General features: G+C 38.5%; 1 protein-coding gene across 1 annotated transcript; it reads right to left on the bottom strand.

Annotated features, from left to right (window-relative positions):
* Window positions 1-7,108: 7,108 nt before the first annotated feature.
* LOC121516631 (zinc-binding protein A33-like) lies at window positions 7,109-19,586 on the bottom strand. Its single transcript, XM_041798002.1, has 6 exons — window positions 18,859-19,586; window positions 18,073-18,168; window positions 14,302-14,535; window positions 14,059-14,081; window positions 13,378-13,493; window positions 7,109-11,357 (listed from the first exon to the last, which is right to left on the bottom strand). The coding sequence occupies exons 1-6, from the start codon at window positions 19,375-19,377 to the stop codon at window positions 10,792-10,794; spliced, it is 1,554 nt and encodes a 517-aa protein (XP_041653936.1). The 5' UTR covers window positions 19,378-19,586; the 3' UTR covers window positions 7,109-10,791.
* Between the last annotated feature and the right edge of the window lie 1,062 nt (window positions 19,587-20,648).

Here is a 20,648-nt window from a genome sequence, read left to right as displayed (position 1 = left end):
TATGTGTGTGTGTTACCTTATCATCATATTCCAGTCACAATATTAACAATCATGTACTTTCACTCCGCAGATTTTTCACATTAAGATTGTTCAGCTTTGTCTACTTTGTGAAACTCAGTTAAGTCAGAATTTGGTGCTCTAAACTTCTTTGTGTTGTGATTTAGCACCTTTATGTCAACTTTTGATTGAACACAACAGAAAAACTCTGCCTAACTTTTTTTATGATAATAATTATGGATAATTCTAGCCTCAGATGCAGGAAATCTCCTCTACCTTCCCTGAAAACTTACAGATACACCAAACATGGAGGTACATGTTTCTCATATGTTTCATCAGCCATATCTATCAACAGTTCAACTCCAGTAAAGAAACAGTTTTATAATCAACACATTCATGTGCCCATCACTGAGAGCACCCACATGCATGTTAACCACACTACTAAGCATCATAAAATGTGTTTATCAGGAGAGAACAGAGATCAAATTGCACACATGGACCCTTCTAACACAGAGGTACTGTACTGTCGTACATATATAAATACAAATAGACAGCTACAGTCACTCACCTGTTTTGCACTCCTCTCCGGTGGCGCGCTCATGGTTGCAACACCGCCTCCTGCGGCGGACGTCTCCCGAATGATCATGAACATCTCGGAGTCACAGGCTCACACACTCTCTCTCGTTCCCTCTCTCTCTCCCTCGCTCTTACTCCCCCTCCCTCACCTTCTGTTTTCCTCTTCCCTGCTCTTCTCTTTCTGTTGTTAAATCTGTTTAAAAATTCTTAACAAAAGCCTGCTAAAGAGATCATAAGATTTGATCAATTTTCCTTAAAATGTACCTAAAATGTCAGCTCCCCCGTCATCTGTTTTGTCCCAGGTATTTTTTTTAAAGGTAATAAAGTTTTCCAGGAAAAATAAAGCTTAAAAAGAGTCCTTCAGGTCTTTCCTCCTCTGTCTCTGCGAATCTCCTCCTGTGGTGTTCGACAGTGTTTGATGGTGCTGCTGTCCATATGTGTCTCTGTGTGTGCAGGTGAGGAGGTTTTTATCATCAGCTGTTGTCTTGGCTCCAGGATTGAGTTCCTCCACCTCTGCCCCCACTTGCTATCTCCCAGTCCTTTAGGTGACACTCTATACCTCCTGAACTTCACCTCTCTCACGTTATCTACCTGTGACACATTGACCTCTCCCTCCCTCTCCTCTCCTCTTCCTCCCTTTATTCCAAAGGTGTCAAAAGTATTCACATTCATTACTCAGGTAGAAGTATAGATACTAGGGTTTAAAAAGACTTCTGTGGAAGTTGAAGTATCAACTCAAGCTTTTTACTCAAGTAAAAGTATAAAAGTACTGGTTTCAAAACTACTTTAAGTATAAAAGTAAAAGTAATGTAAAGGGAAAAATATTCCCCCACAGGGGCCAATTCCATTCTACCATAGTGCACTACCCCACCTCCCCAAAAAACGTTTTTCTAAAGGCCATAATGACTATAATATTATATCAAAATGTTAATGTTGAAAAATTTGGGATGCACCTGTTTCAGCCGCATTTATGCCCACTGAAAATGAACATATTTTAGTACAATGCAAATACATTCAAGAACCATATACAGTATGTGTACTACCAACCTCCTCGCTGGTGCTTGGTTGGGACGTTTCACTCCAGTTTTCTTGAGTCTCTGCCATCTTCATGCTAGGCTACATTCGTCTGCTATTTCCTTGCTGGAGTGTGACGTGTTTTGTGTCATGTCCGAAGGTGCAATGGATTGCGTACAAACCAATAGGGTGTCAGAATGGTATTATGTTTATACTTCTCATCCAGCCACAATCAAATTCACTCTATCCGGATGGCGCGATTTATCTGGATAGTTTTTTGGGGGTGTTTATTTGTGTTTTTTTTGAACGATGCCAAGCCGGAAGGAAAACAAGCTGAAATGAAATAGCAGTAACGAGGCTATTTTTAAAATGTGAGGAGTAGAAAGTACAGATAATTGCGTGAAAATGTAAGGAGTAGAAGTAAAAAGTAGGCTGAAAAATAATTACTTAAGTAGATACCCAAAATTTCTACTTAAGTAAGGTACCGAAGTATTTGTACTTAGTTACTTGACACCTTTTGCTTTCTTCCACCCTCCATCACAGATGAACACTCCTCTGTTAAACTGTTTTTCTGTCCACTTATATTCCTCGTTTCCCTTCGTGTTTTTGTTTCTGTCTCCCTGTAACTGTGCCCTTTTCTTATCTCCATCATTTCCCCTGACAGTAATCCACCACCCTCTCTTCAAACTCAATCTATCCACCCTAAATCCTCTGTCCTCCCCTCTGTCGTATTCTTTGTAGCACAAATTGGATTTAGTTTTTGAGGTGTACAGGTCAAAGGGGGATAGAAAAAGAGGGAGGAATACATCAAAGTCTGCCGTTGTGTGATGATGAAAGACTTATTTTATCTACAAAGCATCACTTCATTGTTGTGCTGCGTGCATAATCTCATCTAGCAAGCATGGCTGAGCACACATAGGTGAACATTTCACGGCTGACCTCTGTTTTTAAACACGAATGTGTGCACATGAGTATAAAACAGTGCATTTGAACTCTATGTACTATCATATTGCCTTGTAGCTTCCATGTTGAGCAAAGGAGAGTGAGTTAAAATTACATTAATTTATTTTTTCTAAAACTACAAGAATGTTGGCTGCTTTTCGTGAATCAGGCATCTCATCCTTTCCTCCTTTCTGCCTTGCACCCTGTGAATTTGTTCCTCCATCTCGGCTTCTCTTACTTTCTCTCCCTTTTCTTCCTAGAGAAAAGGGGAATATTGACTATGTTGGTTCAAAATTCACATGTCCACCACTGCTCCTTAACGTCTCATTGGACTTTAAATTGCTCTCAGATAGCTCAGTGTTCAAGTCAGAAAGTCGTCTGTACCTTGTGTTATCAAACATGTACCTTTTAACTGTTCATTTATCTCCTCTTAATCCATTACAAGTTCCTAAAGTCAGAATTCGGAGAAAAAAGTCAGACTTCTGACTTTAATCTCAGAATTCTGAAAAAAAAATTGAGACTTTTTTTTCATTTGAAGAATAAAGTCAGAATTCTGACTTTTTTCTCAGAATTCTGACTTTAATCTCAGAATTCTGACTTTTTTCTCAGAATTCTAACTTTAATCTCAGAATTCTGACTTTTTTCTCATAAGTGAAAAAAAATTTTTCATCTCAAAATTTTTTTTTTCAGTGGCCCCAATACTCTTCCGTAGGTGTTTAAAAGTGTTTTGTTTTATTTAATTGTGTTTAGATGTCACCTTTTGTTTTTTAATGTTAGACACATCTGCACCATGAGTGAGGTCATCTACTAAGTTACTGACTTCCTGCCTGTTGGTGTACAGGAACACTACATTTTTCTCTTTGCTCCACCCTTCTAGAAAACACCTGAATTAACCACAAGTATCAAATGCAAAATGACAGTCTTTATTATGTATAAAAATTGTTTTACAATGAGTAAATGATTAAAATAAAAATCTTTTGCAGTGAAAGTAAATAAGTTATTGTTGCGTTAAAAGCTTTATTTTGGCAATAATTTGATGTCTTTTGTAATCATTTACATAAATACTTTCACCATAAATTTTTAATGTGAGAACACTTTAACTGTTTAGAATGATCCACTAAGAGAGTAAATGTTTAACACTACTAAAGTGTTTTGAGCTAAAGTGACACTGGTTAGTGTTAGTCAATTTTTAACTCTGAGAGTGTAAATAATGACACTTAAGAAGTGTTAAGTTACTTACTCTCCAAAAAGAGTCAAATCAACACTGTAGTGTGAACCCATATAGACACTGTGGGTGTAAATGTCAGTATTAACTCAGACAGTGTTAATTTGACTGCACTGTCTTTGCTGTGTATAAAGGCAGCTCAGTATCCCAACAGGAGGTCAGTAACTCTGTAGGACAGTTAAACAAAACAAAAAAAAAAAAAATCCCGTATAACACACAAACAGTTTTGGGTGCAAAAAAGTGGAATTTTAAAATAAGCCAAAAATCAAGGATGTCATTTATTGTTATTAATTCCAGAAACTCTGAGGTTAATCATGACTTAAAATATTGATCTCTTGACAGCCCTAATGATTTCTATTTCCAATTAATCAGCATGTTTTATTGTCCCTTTAGCACACTTTGGTTTAGCCACTGTAACGTCTTTCTGCAGCAATGGTGATGTAAATTATGTCCACCACATATCTCAATGTGTCATTTCACTTTAAAAATGTCACAGAGGAGCTGGTTTGTCTCAGTGGGAGGAGCAGACGCCCATATACATACAGAGGCTCTGGTCCTCAACACACTGGTCACAGGATTGATGCCAGGTCTCAGAACTCATTGGTGCTTGTCTTCCCGTCACTTTCTCTCCTATGTTTCCTGTCTCTCTATAGCTGTCCTATCTAATGTTGGCATTAAAACAATCACAGACAGCTCAGTGGAGTCAGAATGTAATCTTTTTACACTTTTACATTTACACTTTTACTGTTCCCTTCATTCCTTTTCAGTCCCTATAACAAGTTCCTTTATCCATGGTTTAGTTCATGTCATATTCTTTGATCTACCCAATGTTCTCTCTTTTCTTTCAAAATAAAAGCAGGTCTGTTTCCAAACATGGAGTTATTTACCCTTAGTTTAAGAAAGAACAAAAATCCAAAATGAAACAAAAACAGTTTTAAATCCAAAATAGTGGAATTCAAAAAGCAGAGATTTATTGCAAAGAACTACGGACATTCAGACATTATAAGGGACCAAAAATTTTAATTGTCTGACCCCCTTAGTGTTAATCTCAATCATATGAATCCATACACATTCACACGCTACTGAAGCAACAGTAGGAGCTATTCGCTGGCCTCAGGCCAAATCCTTAGAACTCAATTTTTCATATTTTTTTGTTTTTTGTATGCATCAGTGCTATTGGTCACCCTTTACATCTGTCATTTGGTTTTAACCTATAAAAAGTGTCAAAAAGATGCTGACTTTTACCTTTCAGTGTTAAATTATTTGTAAAGTAAAGCATTATCTATGGGGTTTTTTTCATTTCCTGAAAAGAGGGGATTTTGGGGCAAATCAGGGGTTAAGTGTCTTGCCCTAGGACACATCAACATGTGACTGTAAGAGTTGGGTATTGAACCCCCAACCTTCTGGTTGAGAGATGGCCTACTGATCCACAGCCCAGCCACATCTACTCTATTTTACAGCTGTGGTTTTCAATCTCAGGACCTAGCACCAACTCTTTCATGAGTAATGCTGACACAAATTTCAGATATTTTTCAACCAATCAGGGTTATTTGATAAAATAATATTGCAGTGGATCTCAGATGATACAAAACAAATAACAACAAAAAGAAAAAGCGATTAACACATTTTAAAAAGCGTCTCAACATTTTTTTGACACCCCTTGTTCTATGCCAGGTGCGTGTTGGTGACCTGGGCTGTAAGGTCCCTCTGGAGACCCTGGCGTCCTGCCACAGTCCAAAGACAAGCTTTTTAGATTAATTGGTGACTCTAAATTGCATAGGTGTGGGTGTGCCTGCTCGTTTGACTCTACGTGTCAGGCATGGGATGAGTTGGTGACCAGACCGGGTGTACCCTGCCTCTCGCCCAAAGATAGCTGGGGTAGGCTCCAGCGGCCCTGAACAGGATAAGTATAGACAATGGATGGACATTTGAAAATGGCTTCCAGACCCCCTTTTGGGTTCTGACCCACCGGTTACAGTAACTTCATCTGTTTACTCTCCACTTAAACAGCAACCAGGTTAGAATTAAAAAGGCTTTAACGATGACACTCCATAAAAGGAGAAGAGGACAATGAAACCATTTGGCATCACCACCCAGAATGCATTGCACAGCATTGGTAGCCTACATGTGAATCTATTTTTACTCAAAATGTGGAAATCTGGTGTGTCTCTTTATACATCATAGATATAGAAGACACTAAGGTTAATTTGATAGAGTTAACCTGTCTTTAAATGTGAAACCCACCCCTATAGTGTCTATTACCCCCCAGACTGAGAGGGTTTAATGTATAGCTTGCCTTCTCTCCGATTTCTAATGAGGTTTCCATTAATCCCCTTTCTTAGCCTCTCTTAGCCCCTCTCTTTATGTCTCTCTACTCATCCATTATAGATGGAGGGGAGGCATATATCTTAAACAAAGGCAGAAAAAAGATCCTCTGAGTAACACAAACTGAGGGTTAAAAATAGGAGGGCTGTATTTTTGGAAGAGATTGGTCATGTCCAAGAGGAAAGAAGAATACATGAACAAGATGGGCAGGATGGAATAAAACACTGGCATTTCCTGGAGAAACACTTGCCAGACTTTGTCCTTCACCTTGACCCTCGCTGAAGCCGAGCAGAAACCGGGATGAAAGACAGAAGGAGTGGCAACAGCTACAGCTGTAATGAAGAAGTGAAGGCTTGTGTTACTGCATGTTGATCTCCCAGCAGTAAGATCTAATTACAGATCAGGAGCACAGAAGGGTTGGACTTGACATAACCTCGACAGGTATAGTCTTAAATCAGCAGTGAATGGTTAATGTGCAGGACGGTGACTCACAGAGGCAACTGATCGGTTTTATTGGGGTCAGAGATTTCTCATTATTTATGTGTTGGTAACCGGAGTCACTCATTACTGAATCACTCGATTGGCACAAAAGAACTAATCAACCTTGTTTAAAGCTCCTGTGGGAAGTTTATAGCTGTTGAGAAACTATTTGAAATCAATACCGAGGCCTCTGTTCAACCTAGAAATGCAAACAATATCATCAGAGAGAGGAATATTGATCATATAGAGTTATAGTTTATAATTTCTGTGATTACTGCCAAAGGGCAGGTGTTAGATGAGCTGAATACAGCTCAGATTATTGTTAAGTGCATGGCAGACATTTGAAATCATTAAGAATGATGTTTTGATGAAAAATACTATAGAAATTATCCTGAATGACAAAAATCATCCTGCTTCATCCACAGGGGGCGACAAACCATCAACATGTCTCGAAAACTCCTCACAGTAGCTTTAACTGAACCCTAGAAAAGGACAGTAAACGAAAAATTCAACACAAAACATTTTTCCATTTTTCATTTTTAAAACAATAGAAAAATATAAACAGTGTTATACTTATCATAAAGGGAGGAAAAGAAAATGAAACGTAAACATATTCCTTTGAATCACAAAATTAATCATCACCACAGATCCACCAAGTATCTCTCAGACTTCAAAAACAACCTCCAAACAGAGTAATCACATTTTCATATTCAAAGAACAATATCCATTATGGTTTGAAGTAATGTACATAACATAGAACCCCTCTCCTCCACATTTGGGGCGCTAAATGTCAATAAAACAGAATGCAATGATTCACATATCTTATAAACACATATTTTATTCCCAGTAAAACATAAACATGCCAGATGTTGAAACTGAGACATTTTATAACTTCATGAAAAATATAAGCTTATTTTGAATTAGATGGCAGCAACACATCATCATAAAAGTAAGGACAGGGCCATGTTTACCATTTTGTAGCATCCCCTCTCCTTTAACTGTAAGATAGACTGTAAATGTCTGGGAAACAAGGAGACCAGTTGCTGGAGTTTTGGGAGAGGAATGTTGTCACATTCTTGTCTGATAAGGGATTCTAGCAGCTCAAAAGTCCTGGCTCTTCTTTTTTTATGATGCTCTAAATGTTCTTGATTAGTAAAGGGTCTGGACTGCAGGCAGGCAGAGTTTAGCACCCGGACTCCTCTACTGCAAAGTTCCTGTATGTCGTTGTGATGGATGTGGATTAATATTGTGTTCCTAAAATATGTAAGACATTGTCTGGATGGGAGCATATGTTGCCCTTAAACTTCTATTTACTTTTCAGCATTGATAGTGTTTTTCCAGGCGTGTAAGCTTCCCAGGCACTAATGTATCCCCATACCATCAGAGATACAGGCTTTTGAACTGTGCACTGATAGATACCAAGCTGAATGCTCCCTCATCTCTTTAGTCTACAGGACATGATGTCTGTGGTTTCCAAAAATAATTCAAATTTTGATTCATCTGACCACAGAGCAGTTTTCCTTTTTGCTTCAGTCCATTTTAAAAAAGCTTTGGCCCTCTTGGATTGTGTTCCCATATGCTGTCTTCTTGCAAATGTGGCTTCAACAAGAGTGACTGTGGCCCAGTAGGTAGAGTTGGTTGCCCCTCAAGCAGAAGGTTGTGGGTTTGATCCTTAGCAGCTGCATGCGTAGGAATGAGATTAGCTAAAACTTATGGCCAATTCTCCATAGCAGCCTCTGCTGTCAGTGTGTGAACGGCTAGGTGTGACCTGCGAGTAGTCCAATGACTAGAAAAGTTGCTATACAAGCTCAAATCCACCTAGCATGCATTTGAGAATGGTACATTGAGCTGTGCTGACAGTCAATGATTTCTGGGCATGTTCCTGAGCCCATGCAGTGATTTCTCATCTAGAGTCATTCTTCTCATGCCGTTTTACACATTGGCCAAACTTTTTTGGAATAAATGTTGTGTTAAATAAAATAAAATATGTCAAGGATAAGGACGCACCAACTGTGAAAATTAGGGCCAATACTGATAAAGATGTTTGATATACAGTAACAATTTAGGTGATGCCAATTCAGATGTTTTTTTTTAAGCTTCACTCTTTTAGTGTAACACTCCAACTATGCCAACATTTTCAGCCAGCAGATTTACCTTCACCACTTTTCTCTCTATATGTTTAAATATTTACCTCTGTCTGAATGATTTTGGGGTTTTTGTGTCTTTCCTCTTCTCTTTGAATGAAGCATGCCCCTGATATTTTCGCTAAAATCTATTTCATTGCCATTTTTTCATGTCTTTCTATATTTTTAGATGTATTTTTGTGTTTTTTATGCCTTCATTGGCAGATGAAGGTAGTGCACAGAATCAGAAACAGGGATGAGAGAGCTGGGGAGAGGCATGTGAGAAAGTGCCACGGGCCAGAATCGAACCCCGGCATACATGGGGCGCACTTTAAACCACTAGGCCACCTGCGCCCCTGTATTTTCATTTTAATGTTTTATGCTCTTAAAAGGTTGTCAGTCAAAGATGGAGATCCCCTCTATGGGGTTTTTCTCTAAGTTTCTTCTATTTGCTTCTGACAGTTCTACTTTCTATCTATCATTCTTTCTTTCATTCTTTATTTAAAGAGTAAGTTTTTTATTATCTTAGGTAAAAGTTTAGAGTGTAAATATTTATTGAAAAGGGGAAATCTCTTGAAGCAAGTCTTTGATTTTTGTAACTTAGGGGGAAGAAAAATTCTAACAAGAAAACCTAACAACTAAAAAATACTTGTGCAATACTTTCTTCCCAAAGCTGAATCCAGCCTCTCTTTGGTCAAATAAAGCAATATTTCAATATTTCAATATTTTGTCACAAAATACCAGGTGCAGATTAATAGTGCATTCAATATTAGTTTTGGGTGCCCTCTAGTGGGCCAGTATATGCACAAACCTATTCTCAAGAACAAAAGTTCTCAACTGGTCTATTCTCAAGGCCCACCACCTCCTTATTGTAGAAAAAATTTCTGAAGCTTTTCATCAACTCAAGTCAATTCAAATTGAAATGTTACAGTCTGGATGTTAGAACAATATTTATGACTGAAAAAGAGACATGTCAAAACAAACATATTTTAAAAGAGCATCATTACTGAAGGCCTCAGAGTACATACATGCATACATTTTATTTTACTCCATTTTCCAGCAATAATTGTTATGTATTGTAATGCTTTTTTTTGTTTTTTTTTTTTTTTTTTTTTTTTAGAAAAAAGCTTTATCACAAAACAAGTCGAGACCTCAAGAGAACCACAAAAATGCTCTCATCATCAGAGGAAAACAAAATTCTACATATGGATTGATGTCCACCTCGGACAGCTGTACATCATAGGCACATAAATTTCCAGGCACATATGCAATGAAAACAGTTACCTGCTCTCTTTTGGGTCCTGACCCCCCCCCAGTTGGGTCCACTGATCCACTGTCAAACATACTAAGAGTCTTTCATTTTCTATTTTTAGTCTGATCTGCTGACAGTAAGAGTAACCCAAAGGAAATGTCCGTCTGAGTAAAGCCATGTCATGTGGATTGTAATCAAACCCAAACTTTTTCCTTTATCTTCTTTACCCTGATTTTACTGGGACATAACCACCCTATTATTACAATGTAGGATTAATAAAAATATTGGACAAAATCTCAGCAGATAAGGCTTGAAAGACTAAAACTATGATTCAGTCGATAAGTAAATGCAGATTTCACTCTGGTTCCTTCATACATCATTTTCTACTTTAGATGTAAATAAATATAATGTACGTGATCAAACAGTCCTAAGTCTAGAGTGTTTATCTTCATAGTCGTGAAGACACATGTAATTCAATTTGACTGTGTTGCTTATTTATTGCTTTAAATAGTTTTGCAAAAAAATGCATTCTTTGGCACAGAGGAATAACAAAACAGATATTTATACACTTTTAAAACTTGATTTAAAAAACTTTAAAATTGTTTTACTTATTTGTATTTTTGTGTGAGAAAATAAAATGAAAGTATTAATGAAATCTTTGTCGTTTAAAGATTAAATGTCCTTGTTCTTGAGTAGTTTTATCATATTTACAGTCTACAGTAAAAACACAGGATAACCTGCATGTTCATCATCAGATATGTGCATGCTCATTACAATGAGTTCATCTTAAGTTCATTGCTGCTGAATCTTCCACAGTTTTGAATCTGCTGATGCAGCGGTTCTAATAAAAGGCTCTTCTATCCCCAGTGAGGCATTACTATAGTGAGTGGCTCACGGTTGTGTCCATTGAGGATCGGCCATGGATTGAAGTACGGGAAGACTGGCTCTTTGAAATTGGCATTGTAGAAGGTGAAGAGGTGGCTCATGTCTCCTGCATCATAAAATGACACTTCACCACGACTGTAGTCTAGAAAGACCCCCACCCTCTTGGGAGGTTTGGCAGGATATATCAAGCCCTCCTCTGAGTCGGTGCACGCTTCGTACTCACTGGTGCCATCGCAGTTGTCCCTCAGCACAAGGGTCCAAAATCCATCATCAGGGCACAGGCTGATCTCCTCCTTTCTGTTGACAGAGGCTTTGGCCACACCCAGACCCCATGCTGTCTTGGAGCCCACTTCTACCTCCCAGTAGTGACGGCCTGAGGTGAAGGCTTCAGAGCCCAGGACGATGTTGTAGCGGGTGAAGCGCTCCGGGTTGTTGGGCAGGTTGGGCTGGATTTTTCCTACCTGGACGCTGGTGCCGCACGGGGAAACCCACAGGCAGGGGTAGGCTGTGTCAGGGTCAAGAGTCACTGCTGTGACAGCTAAGACACAAAAAAGAACAAAGGTAATGACTGAAACATGGTGAGAGAGTCACCAAAGGGAGAGACTCCTTGGCAGTGACCTTCAGAAAGATACTGAATTCAACCTGCTCAACTAGTGTAAGACAAGCTGACAGAGAGCATGAGGTACAGGGATAAAGATTAAATATAAATGACTCTGCGTCAGGATCAAATCTGTGATCCAACTCTGCACGGCCATTAAATCCATTATTGAAGTTTAATGTTACACAGTCAACACTAATGAATTATAACACTGAGTGCATTTACATGAACTTAAGTGTTCTGGTTATGAGCCTTGAGCTTTATTATGCCATTTACATGCTAACTGAGAACACTGGTTGTTTATAGCCCTGTATACATGACAAATAGTAGTATCCTAGTTTCTGATATTGCATCTGATTTTAGCCATGGTGGTGTTCATTTTTTATAACACATACAGCTGAAATCATGAAAGCTGATAAAAATAGACTGCTGTGGCTTATCATCGGCTTAGTGCTATTAAAAGCCAACACAGATAAAGCGTATCCATCTTGTCTCAAGCAGTGAAGGAAAATAGAGGTGGCAAATATTTAACATGTCCCACATCTGACTGGTGTCATCCTGACACTGCCATGGCAAAGGAAAAGGGAGTGATGGGTAAAGATACACCAACCCTCTCTTTGTAACCCCCATTTTTGTTTCACTGATACGCTACTTGGCTGAAGCCACTAGCACAGGTAGTCAGCAGCTGTCAGGACACAGGGTAAGGTGTCTACATGCCACAGTATCCTGTTCTCTTTTGGAGTTCTCTGGGCCAGAAAGATCACGTTTTCCAAAATTGGATTAAGGGTTCATCTCAGTTTCTGAAATTGTGATATGATGTTTATATGCCCAAACACAAAAAGTGATACTTAGAAAACTCAGTCAAAACTGTTTAACTCAAATTCATGTAAATGCACTGAATGGCAAATGCCAGGAATATGTCACATTAAATGTGTGATGTAGACATAGGAGAGATGTGGTAATATTTGAATAGCAGTGGCTTAAGTCTTAGTTATAAATGAAAATCTAAGTATTTCATAATTTAGTTAGTTATGATTTAAATTTAGACATTTGATGAACATGTCAAAGTCAAAACACTAACAATAAGGGGTAATACTACAAGCTTCTGAAACTAATTTCTTTGTGTGATGTTTTCTGTGGCTCTTGAGGAGCTTTAAATGAGTTTCAGCTGAGGTGCATCTACCCTGGAATTTCAATAAAATGTCTTGTGAAGATCATAGAAAGGGCTGGGCCCAAGCCCACTCCTTTTTCCTGCTGTCCCTTATCAGCCACAACATCATTCGGCCCATGCTGTTACTGACTTCATTATAAGAAGTTTATTCTCAATATCAGTCAACAGAACCCCAATACCAACAATCCTAGAGTGTCTCAGCAACATCTCTGATTGGCTGTTTGAACCTTAACCTGTAAGACTTCTGCATTCTGTCAATTTCTGTGATTACTCAGGAATCGTTTTATGACAAAAGATGGTATAAATAGGGAAATGAAGATATATGATCATGTAGAAGACACAAGCAACTATATTACTGACCTGGTTTTAAGAAACACATATACCCACAATTCTAGCCCCACAGCAGCATCTCTGTTTGTTAGAGTAGTAAACGGTTACAAACTGTAGAGGGCAGTCATGAGGCACATTTTTAACAAAAAGTGGAATTCAAATACTTTGTGTTTAAATGTCAAGACAGACCCTAATTGATCGACAATACTACTTAATTCCTGTATGACTGTACACAGGTCTTTATCCAAAAAGAGTTTACTCTTAAGATAAATGACAGACAGTTGTGATCAGTGGTGTTTGGTATTTTAGGAGTTTTTTAAAACTGAAGCACACCTCAGCACTCACTGCTTCACTTCTTACAATTCTGTTTTTTAACCTGCTTTTCACACGTCCTTTAAATTTAGAGGACAGTTGCTCTAAGATAGTGTGTACAGAGTGTGTTTCAGTGTATATTCATACCTGGCTTGAAAATGTTGCTCATTTTCCTCCAGGTCCTGTACTGCAGAGGTCCCAGGAACTCTCCTGTCTGCAGATTAACATCCACTTCCGGGGGCCACTCGAACAGACTCTCAACACTGGTAAAAAGAAATGAGATATATTAGAGGCAAAAATATTATTTTAAAAAATATTTAAATTCTGCCTTATATCATAACCAATCTTTAAAATGGATAAAAGATGTAACTCTGAGATTTCCTAGTTTTTTTGTTAATTATTGACAACTATGCAATCACATTTAAAACCTTGCACAGAAGATGTAAAGTCTCTCTTATTTTGCTAAGAAACTGTTCAGATTCAAATCAAAGAGTATGGCCTTGAAAACATTAATTTAAACACAGACATGTTTCAACCAACTATTTTTAAAAAGATGGGGCAAAGAAACTTCAGAAACTGTTGTCTTTACTTCTATTTTACACCTACAATAGTATTTGTACCTCTTTTGAAATGATTTCGTCATTAACGGCTGGACGAAAATACGAAGGCACTTGATAAAACACAGTTGTGTCCGTGCATCCTGTTTCAACACTTTCTGTTAATTTCAAATCAAGCTCATAGTCACGTAGGAGTGAAATGACCTGGAAATCAACATGACTTCATGGGAATTCAGTGCCGTTAAAAGATCATGATGAACATGATACTCACCCTCCGATAAAATCTTTGATTCCCTGGAAAAGAGCAAAACAAAACAAGTGTGTGATTATGAAATACTGCAGTGTTTTCCACAGCATGAAGATCGTGGATCCTGAAACAGCAGAAAGAATTCTAGTGTATTCTAAGGCTGTGTTTTTTCACATAACTGACACTTTCAGTCTTTCTAGGTCGATAAAAACCTTCTAGAAAAAGTTTTATCGGTTTATTCTCCTCTTCCTCTGTCCTTTCTCTCACCTTGAGCTGCTCTGGGTTTTCTTCTTCTCTCAGTTTGAGGCATAGCTGCTCGGCTGTACCTTCTAGCTGGCTAATTTGCTCAGTGGTCTTTGTGAGTGCCTCCTCCAGCTGATTGAGCTTCTCTTCTTTTTGCTTCTTCAGCTTGTCTTTAATACGCTCCTCCTCCTCGAGGAGAAACTCCCTAAGAAGGCCAAACTCTGCTGTGACCATCTCCTCCAGATCTCCTGCACGCTCCTGAAATATGAGAAGATCTCTGATCAGCAAAAACATGGTCGAGACTTTCTGTTGTTTCTACTCTAAAGTATTATGTAAGGTTAAGAGGAACAAGCCATGTGGTGGGATTTAGACAAAACCTTCTGCTCCTTTCTGTTGTTTTTCTTCTGTATTTAAACTCTGATTTAAGTTAAACTCCAAGATATGCTGCGTCTTCCTTTTGTTTGTCCTCTTGTGTAATCAGCTTAATGTGGGCTGATGGAAACTCATATGGACAATGGTAGATTGTGATCAAGGATTTAAGTTGCTTTCTCATTTATACATTTCCACTCAAGACACATTTTTAAGTGAGAAAGGTGTTTTATAGTGCTGTATACTCCCTTAGCTAGTGCTACTACGAACTCCACAAAATACTGTTTAGATTAATTACATAGCTAATAACGTGATAGACTGTCATCACTCAGAACAATGCAGAAATCAGACAAATCACATTGGCTGTTATTTGCATACAATACTTAGAAATGCTGAAGCAGTATTAGTGTAACACCTCACCATGTTGTTTTGTTTGTATGTCAGAATAAACTTGATGAAAATGGTCACACACAAAGACAGTTTATTACTGTAAAATAGAGTAAACCCCCAGGGAATGAAGCCAGAATAATTAGAGCTCCCCCTGCTGACTGGCTGCAGTGTTGGACATAAACCCTACCTCACCTAGTCTATGAATCAGTCTATCAAATTAATATACACATATATTCATTTTTTCCCAAACATGAAGTCTGTCATGATGGTTGAATAATTATTTAGCAGTTGTGTTACTTTTTATTTGTTATTTAAATGATAAAAGAGTGGATCTAAGTTTATGAGTAAGTTCATGAGATTAAGTGAGAAGCTCCATGCAGTGTTCTTGACTGGATTAGTAGAGTGGAAGGGTAAAGGTGAGAGAAAAAACAACAAAATCTAACACAAAAAAAAAATCATGAAACTCTTCACATCTTCAAGTTTCTGCTACAAAATTCTGCAGTGGATTCCTGATCCGGCAGAAATTTGATGTTTTGTCAGTGGTGAAATCAGATCAGATTTTGTTCATCCTCAAACTTAGTTTGTTTTAAGGACTAAACTACATTCATACAGTGCTTAACAAATTTATTAGACCACCTGTCATATTTGTCTCAGAGACCATCCAGCATCATGAAGTGCTTTAATACGGACTCTTTCATTTTCAGTCAGCTCTCCACGTTTTACCATTTTGAACAGGAATGAGGGATTTCAAACTGAATTCACCTTTTTATACCCAAATTTGAGCCGGCTCACTGGGCTTCTCTGAGAAGTCAGAAATTAATCAAGCACAACATTCAACCACTAAAACTCATTTTTCTGTTCAGGAATGCAAGTAAATAAATATAATTTGACATATCAATCAAGAAATAATAATGTGCTTTACTATTTTTTCAGGTTTTTTGTAAATCATTAAATTTGAAAATTCATGGATAACAATAATAATTATATTTTAGCATTAAAAATATCATTTGGGTTAAAGAGCTTCTACATATTGGTGTATTAACCATTTCAGAAACATAAAAAATGATTTTGGTAATTACCAATGCTGTTAATTTAGGGCAGCTGTGGCATAAACATTACTTTGGGTGGTGGTCTAATAAAATTGTTAAGCACTGTATATCCGTATCACTAATGGTAACAGCTACAATGAATTTGTAAATAACTGCATATCATGCATCCCCAGTTACACTAGGAGCTGCTTACATTGGAGATATGAGGAGTGGGCCGCACAGATCTTCTCATCTCTTTTAACTCACTATTCACTAGTCATTATCAACTCAAACAAACTCAGGGGATATCACTTTAAAGATTTATGTGATAGTGCATTGTAAAACTTTATATTAAAACAGGAGTTCTTAAGATTCCTTCACACAGTTTAAAGAGTGGCATGATGGTGTTTCCCTGATTTGTTATTGATTGTTTTTAAATTTGTTATTTTTACATTTTTGAGTAGTGAGTTCCTAAAAATCGTCATGAAAAGATGAGTGAGTGATCAAGTGAGAGACACACACACACACACACACAAAGATTAGCAGGGAAAGACAGATTGACAAACTTCCTCTCAACCTTGATGACCCACATCCTGTTACACTGGCAGAGAAACAGAAGTGAAAACCCATGCATGAGCACTTAAACTGGGTCAAACAGAGAGACATCAGAATGGAAAACAGAGTCAGACTGACAGAGCAAGAAGCAGAGATGTGTGCAGTAATCTGCTGACAAGAAGACATACTCCAACATGGTATCAGACTTCTTATATACTGTATCTCTCTCTCTCTCTCTCTCTCTCTCTCTCTATATATATATATATATATATATATAAATTTAATTATTTATTTATGAGGTTCTGCAAGAAATAATTCAATCCAATAATTGCGCTTATGAGCTTTCTTTGAGAGTCATTATTGTGAGTAAAAATAAGTCTTTAACTGTATTTTTAATCTTTTTTTGTATCATCCTGTTCTGAGCCCTCTTGGTTCAAAGGGGTGTTTCTGTGAGCCTTTACTTCACGCCATGTGAGGTTGAAATTCTCTGCTTTGAGTGTGAAGGATCCAGGTGATGATCTTTAAGTGATTGAAAACATAACTGACCACGTACTTTGTGTGCATGTGTGATGAATGAGATCTGTTGTTAAGTGTAAAGTTGGACACTATATTGTGGTATTATTCAGTAAAGTTACATTAAGGTCAGTATCCCCATCTGTTGTTGCTCTTTGGGCTTGAGTTTAGCATGCTATGCTCTCAGTATCTGACATTATCCGTCACATTGACAGTTGGGTTGTTGCCATGAACAAACATAAAGGGAACTTAGACATGAAGGAGCAGAGGTAGACTTATTTTACATTACTGTAACTGCAGGGAGACGCTACAGTGGCTAAAGCAAAGTTTGCCAAGTTTGACAATAACACTTGCACTTTGGGATTTTTTTTAAAGAATGAACTCATTATGTAACTTAATATGAAAAATTCCAAAAATAATATAAGCCTCTTAACTTAGATGAATATTTCCTGTTTGTATGTATTATTATGATGCTTTGGCAATATTGTTTTGTAACATTCCTGCCACCAGAAAAAATGAGGTGCTGTCTCTTCCTATGAGCCTGTGTGAAATACATCCAATAAAGTACATACTGTGAGTTTATGAGTGCACACCTTTGTAAGATGAGAGCATAAGAAAGCCAAACATGACGTGACATGTTTAAATGTCTATTAAACCTCTCATTTTCAGGAAGTTGCTCTGAATGTGAGACACATGCATATCATCACATCCAAACAATGCTGAGTAACAGCTTATTATGTAACCACCAGTCACAATTGCTGAGTCATCCACCACTCATGTCTGTCAGGCAGGTGAAGGTAGAGGAATGCAGGTGAGTGTTACTTGGATACTAGAATAGCTTGTTCTTTTCAAAACCACACAACTATTTTTCCTCCTCTTTGTCATGGATGTCTAAGGATATTTCCTTTCTTACACAAACAAACACACGTATCCGTCATACCTTTATGAGCAGGATCTTTTCATTGGTCTGTGTCTGAAAGAGCGTGGCCTCCTCTGACTGGAGCTGAACCCTCTGCAGAGCGATAGACAGCTTGTCCTGTTTCAGAAATGAACAATCACGTGCAATACGTGGTCAAGAAGTGGAGTTTCTAAACAAGGTCATACCTAAAGGAGGAGATAATCTGATTTGTGCCTCTCTCGGAACAACAGCATCTTTGATGAGAGTCATATGATGGCCAGTTTTTCTAACTAAAACCTCTGACCCACAAATTCAAACAAAACAGGGAATTCAGCCCCAGATAAACATGCTGAAACACACTGAGAGACCTCTCAGAGTCTTCAAATAAACAAGAGGACAGTCAGGTTTTAAGAGGGGATGGTATGAGAGCTCACAGTGGGCTGCTGAATTCCTGAATTCCTAATACCCATAGGCTTCTTCCAGGGCAAACAAGTACACTAAAATTCCCGTCATGACATAATGTCTGCTCTTTCTGGAGCTCTGATCGATAATGTCAGAGCAATTTTTAATAAGCCGGTTTGATTTGACAGCTTGGGAAATTGTCAATTTGATATATGTTTTAGAGGGAAATGACTGCTGTCACATAGGAGCATGTTGGAACAGGAAACTTGGATTAAATTTTACCATGTAGTTCCACGTCCTACTATGAACATATAAAAATAAATGGCTTAGAAATGGTGGATTATATTTCTATATACCATCTGAAGACATAATAAGATTAAGATTTACAGGGAAAACATGTCTACACTTGGTCTGTGTAGAAAGTACCTTGTAGTTTTCAAAAGCCTCGTTTATGGGGATGACGTTGTGGGTCTTATGGTCCCGGGACATTCCGCACACCAGACAGATGGGCAGCTGGTCATCCTCGCAGTAGAGCTTCAGCTTCTCCTCATGCTCCTCGCACATATCCAAACACAGGCGAGGCCAATGCCCGATGGACGATGCCACACTGCTCATACTGGACCCGGGTTCCCGCTCCTCCGGCTCCCCCAGGTCATGTCCCGGCTCCCAGCCGGGTATCCCCGCCACTGAGTCCATGGCCCTGGCTCTGCGCACACTGTCCACGACGTTGCACAGCAGAGAGTTTGGGCGAAGTTTACGCGCGCACGTCTTTCTACACTTTGGGCAATTTGACAACTCGTCTGCCTTGGCTTCCCAGCACTGGATGATGCACTCCTTGCAGAAGTGGTGTCCACACTCGAGGATCACCGGGTCACGGAACAGCTCCAAACACACCGGGCAAGTGAGCTCGGACTGTAGTTCTTCAAGCGCACTGGCCTCCGCCATTCTTCGTACTGAACATAGTCCTGAGGAAGAAACGTCTGACCGAACAGAGTAGAGACTAGACTGCCCTTCCGTTCACAGAGAGAGGGAGTGGTCTGACGCTGACAGAAGAGAAAATGTTTTCACGGAAGAGACAGAGGACGTGCAGCAACAGGCTCGTGCAGTTGATGGAGCTGCACAGCGAGGGCGCGCGCTCTGTAGCCGAGGTATTCCGTGAGCTGAACTGCTATAGGCGTTTTTTCCTGTTAGGCAAAGAAATGAAGGCAATTGCTTGGAGACTTGTGCTCTAAGGGGCCTCAAGATAAAGTCATGTATGTGTCTCAAGGGTGTAGCACGGGGGTAAAAGGGTAGTGATTACCCTGGCCTACAGTAGCGAGGGGCCCCTGAGAAGCCTGCAACGAAAAGTGTGTTTTTACTTATTTTATTTAGTAGTTTGTGTCATTATTGAATCAAAAGTGACTAAATGAACCAGTCAACAGACTTAAATTTGTATCAAATAGAAAATGATAAAATACTGGGGAGGCCCTGCTCCTCCCTTGAAAATATCCAAATGGTGTAGTCCAGTGCTGTGAAATAATGCAAGTAAATTTAATTGAACTATATTAAAAATATTGCTCATAAACAGAGAAATTATGATTCAAAAATACATTAAAATGCATAGATATTTCTTAAAATGCCAAAACATTTGTTGCTTGGCTAGCCAGTTAGGGGGGCCCTGTGTAATGTTCTTTGCAGGGCCCCTAAACCCCTAGCTATGCCCCTGTGTGCATCAAGTATGAGCTGTGGACAAATTTACGATTCAGAATATTTTCTTTTTTTTATTTAAGGTGCCAGACTTGAGTAAAATAGCATCAACATGCTTCATTATCCAAAAAGGTCCATGAGGAAGACTCCTGGTCTCAACACCTAGGCCAAAGCCCCTAAAGCCCCAAAATGTCTGCATATCAAACATGGTTAGGTAGATCCTAGGGGATGTGAATCGCTGCTTGTCAAGATGATGCTACTCTGACAATTCATTAAAATACAGAACGATTTGGTCCAATTCGATGCGGTGCAGACTGGTAGAATCTAAAAAAAAAAATTTGCTTTTACAAAACTGAGAAAAAGAAGGAATCAAATCATTTGATATCAGTTCAAGTGTCTTTGAGTTTATCTAGAAGATAAACCAGGTCTCCACAGACCAGTGCAATTGAATCTTTGATTTAAAGATCAGTTTTCCAATTCAGATCATTTTATCATTACACCACTAGTAGATTTCTATAAACTTATCAAAA

Source organism: Cheilinus undulatus, linkage group 10, assembly GCF_018320785.1.
Source record: "Cheilinus undulatus linkage group 10, ASM1832078v1, whole genome shotgun sequence".
Lineage (NCBI taxonomy): Eukaryota > Metazoa > Chordata > Actinopteri > Labriformes > Labridae > Cheilinus > Cheilinus undulatus.
This window is presented reverse-complemented; position numbering and strand designations above follow the sequence as displayed.

Bases quoted from the DNA above. Each gene is read 5' to 3' on its own strand.
- LOC121516631 (XM_041798002.1), bottom strand. From the start codon at position 19,377: ATGGCGGAGGCCAGTGCGCTTGAAGAACTACAGTCCGAGCTCACTTGC. The intron at 14,536-18,072 runs GTATGACGGATA...CTCATATTTCAG, and splicing joins AAAAGATCCTGCTCATAAAG to GAGCGTGCAGGAGATCTGGA. The intron at 13,494-14,058 runs GTGAGTATCATG...TCTTTTTACCAG, and splicing joins ATCAAAGATTTTATCGGAGG to TGTTGAGAGTCTGTTCGAGT.